The sequence below is a fragment of the Volvox carteri genome (assembly GCF_000143455.1).
Source record: "Volvox carteri f. nagariensis unplaced genomic scaffold VOLCAscaffold_14, whole genome shotgun sequence".
NCBI classification, from domain to species: domain Eukaryota; kingdom Viridiplantae; phylum Chlorophyta; class Chlorophyceae; order Chlamydomonadales; family Volvocaceae; genus Volvox; species Volvox carteri.
This window is the reverse complement of record NW_003307557.1, coordinates 994,642-998,403: the sequence shown is the minus strand read 5'-3', so window position 1 is coordinate 998,403 and position 3,762 is coordinate 994,642. Positions and strand designations below refer to the sequence as shown.

General features: G+C 53.8%; 1 protein-coding gene across 1 annotated transcript in view; it reads left to right on the top strand.

The window, feature by feature from the left end:
* VOLCADRAFT_89824 (uncharacterized protein) overlaps positions 1-3,762 on the top strand; it is a gene marked incomplete at both ends in the record, with an annotated part of 35,308 nt that overhangs the window by 25,763 nt on the left and 5,783 nt on the right. The window contains 3 exons of the mRNA XM_002949468.1: positions 2,584-2,746; positions 2,817-3,035; positions 3,435-3,527. Of these exons, the coding sequence (XP_002949514.1) occupies positions 2,584-2,746; positions 2,817-3,035; positions 3,435-3,527 (475 nt within the window). The remainder of the gene's footprint in view (positions 1-2,583; positions 2,747-2,816; positions 3,036-3,434; positions 3,528-3,762) is intronic.

Below are 3,762 nucleotides of genomic sequence, written 5' to 3'. Positions count from 1 at the left end.
GGAGCTACGGCCCACTCGCGCGAACAGCGCGCTCTAGTCCGTCCGTCCGTCCGTCTGTCGGTCCACCACGTCGCCGGTTCAATCCCCAGCGCGCGTGCGTCTTTTTATTCGCGCTTTTTTTTCTTTTTTCTTCGTATGCTTCATATGGACATATGCACATATGCACATATGCACATATGCACGTATGCTTCATGTGCACATGTGCACATATGCTTCATATGCACAGAAGCACATATGCACATATGCACATATGCACATGTGTTTCATATGCGCAAATGCTTCATATGCAAGCATATGCCACATGCGATGTGCAATCATATGTGATCTGCAAGCATATACGATCTGCAAGCATATGCGATCTGCAAGCATATGGGATCTGCAAGCACATGCCAGATGCGATCTGCAAGCATATGCCGTAGCATAGCATAGCGCGTACGGCATAGCATAGCGCGTACGGCATAGCGTAGCATAGCATAGCGCGTACGGCATAGCGTAGCATATCATAGCGCGTACGGCATAGCATAGTGCGTACGGCATAGCGTAGCATAGCATAGCGCGTACGGCATAGCGTAGCATAGCATAGCGCGTACGGCATAGCATAGCGCGTACGGCATAGCGTAGCATAGCATAGTGCGTACGGCATAGCATGGCGCGTACGGCATAGCGTAGCATAGCATAGCGCGTACGGCATAGCATAGCGCGTACGGCATAGCGTAGCATAGCATAGCGCGTACGGCATAGCGTAGCATAGCATAGCGCGTACGGCATAGCGTAGCATAGCATAGCGCGTACGGCATAGCATAGCGCGTACGGCATAGCGTAGCATAGCATAGCGCGTACGGCATAGCATAGCGCGTACGGCATAGCGTAGCATAGCAGAGCGCGTACGGCTAAATTTGCGTGCTAGGCTCCGCAAGCTTAATTTTCTTCCGCCGGTGCGTAACACTGCACAGCACGCAGCTGCACGTGCCGACCCGCAGGTGACGGCACAGCAGCGGCTGCATGACACTGCACAGTGTACACGTTATGACATACACGCCGTACACGTCGTATGCGCTATGCCGTACGCGCTATGCTGTGCCGTACGCCCTTAACCGCCGTGCAACGCACGCAGCGACGGAGCTACGGCCCACTCGCGCGAACAGCGCGCTCTAGTATTAGCATACTTTTCGCACCTGCGTAGTATTCGGGCGGTCCAGGGAAAATCATTTTGCCGTGGCGCCGTAGCTTAACTGGTAAAGCACCACCTTAACCGGTGGGAGATGTGGGTTCGAATCCCACCGGCGTCACCATGGGTTGTGAGACTTGTTCACTGATAGTGTATCAGCATATCTGAGGCATTCCTCAGGGCAACCCGTGGTGTATGTGATGACAAGTCTATCACCAGAAGGCTAGGCGCCGAGGAGGAGGAGGAAATGGCTGCACAAGGTCAATGGAGCTGTCCAAGCAAAGTACCTACCAAGAGGCTACTGTAACATGGCTAGGCCGAACCTCGCACGAGCCTTAGATGGTGACCTCTACGAGGGGTGCGGAATCCCCCAGCGGGTGAAGCGGGTCGTAGGGGGCTAACTACCCTCCGCCAGGACAAAGCGCAGGGTGCTGTGTAGAGTGCAGTAGTGTAAGGGTAGGGAGGCGGTGCCACATGCACGTGGCCTGAAGTTGTAACAGGAGCACCAGACTCTGGCAGGTTGCGATAACTGGTCGTGTTCCACAGCGACAGTGTGGCGTCCTCACCAACGATAGGTGGAACTCTAGGGTGGAAAAAGGGCCCGTAGAGGTGACGCGGTGGGAATATAGCATATAGGACTGACTAGGTGCAGACCTCAGAGCGTTCCCCCCTTAACACACGCCAGGTTGAGCGGACACCGGTGTAACAATAATAATAATCATTTTGCCGTGCGGTCCGTAGCATGCTGGCATTGAAAAGCTGACTGACATCAAATTCTGATGGTTTCTTACAGCACGCCATTGGGGGGTGTTCGTTTAGCGGGTTGCCTGAAGTGGTGATCTCGGCCGGCGTCAGGCCGGAAAATGCCACCAATTGACCGTGAAACCTAGGCGCATGGGAACTTCCCTGCGATCTCCATTCGGTATTCCACGCCTGTGCGACTGTACGATCGAACGAGCAGATCTAAGATGCGACTCGCGTAACCGGGTTGTGCTGTTCGACCCAGGGAACGGCATCATCGTTTGTCATAAGCGGTAGAAATTTTCTTCCTTGCACATCGTTTTTTAGAGCTTAAGATGTCTTACAGTCTTTCCTACTTCCCACGAACGCTTGAGACATCCCGCCTTAAGTAACAGGTTTCAATGTGAAGCAGCGAGAGCAACCATGTCAGGTATAAAGATACGTCCTCTAACGCTTCGGTGTCACTGATAACTTTATACAATTTGTAACTGTGGTAACGGGGCGAAAACTGAAATCCATCGTACGGTTTCCAACATAAGAGGATAGGTCGCCATCCATGTGCGACTGACACACGAGAAGTCCTGTGGCACACATAGTTTCTTCGGTGCTGTAACCATGCAAATAACGCGCAGGGTGCATGGGACACGTCGCGACTCATGTATGCCGCGCCGCAGAACATGGCGCCTACAAGATACAGTACACGTAAGGGCAACACTGTCGACAAATGGTCCACCTGCGACCAGCGCAAGCAGCTCGAATCGGGACACGGCCCTCCTTGCCGATGTGCTGGACCAATTGAAGACAATGAACAACAAGCTTGGCAAGCTATCAAAACAGGTCAGAATTATATATTCCGAAACCTTTCCGGGTAGCGAAGAAACCCACCGAATGTCGATTACGTGTTCAGGTACATCGTTTGGAGACACGCTTATCTGAGCTTTACGAGTTTACTAGCTTACCTCTGATTAGCAGCCATTTTAACAACGATTTCGCGGAAAGTGTGGACCTACGGAGTGCTGCGCACGTCGTTGACCACATCCTAGGGCTGGCGCTCAACCTGGACGTTTCGGCCCTAAAGCAGCGCGGAGCACTCATCAGTATCCTGGAAGACTACGTCCTAAAAGACGTAAGCCCCGGCCAGCACCCCCTCCTGCCAGTCTCCTACTGGCATCGCCCTGCCTTCTACTGCGCTGTCGCGGTTATGATCACGACTGTACCCATAACGGCACACGCACGTTACACACCTAACCCCCTCTGCTGTTCCCCTCTGCTGCTCCCCTCTTGCCTGACTTCCGCCCACCTCCACTCCCCCGTCCACTTCACTACGCCACGCTTTTGCCCCCAAACCCACTCTCACCCATCTGCCCACCGCTTTACAGCCTACCCTGTAGTTGTCTGTCTCGCCTGCCTGCCCCCGACTGCTGCGCATTCGGAGCTCGCGCATATATACACACACACTAACATCCCCCCCCCCCGCTTCCCCCTCCCCTCCTGCTTCCCCCCCGGGGCCCCCTGGCTACCGCAGCGCCAGGGTTTGCGTGCGGCGTTAAAATCCCTCATTGACGAGGCGTGTGAGGAGGCCGGGGTGTGCATGGTCGCCTTACCTAGCAACTTCCAAGTGCGTGTATGTATGCATGCATGTATGTATGTATGTATGTATGTATGTATGTATGTATGTATGCATGTATGTTATACTGAACTGAGCCGCGCGAGAAAGAAGCCCTGCTGTGTGTATCCGTGTTACCAAGAGCAGCTTCTCGGGGTGTGTATGTGAGACATGATGATGATGGTGACGAAGACGTTCAGGGCGAAGGTGATGGTGATAGTGGTAGTGATGGTGGTGCCGCACCTTG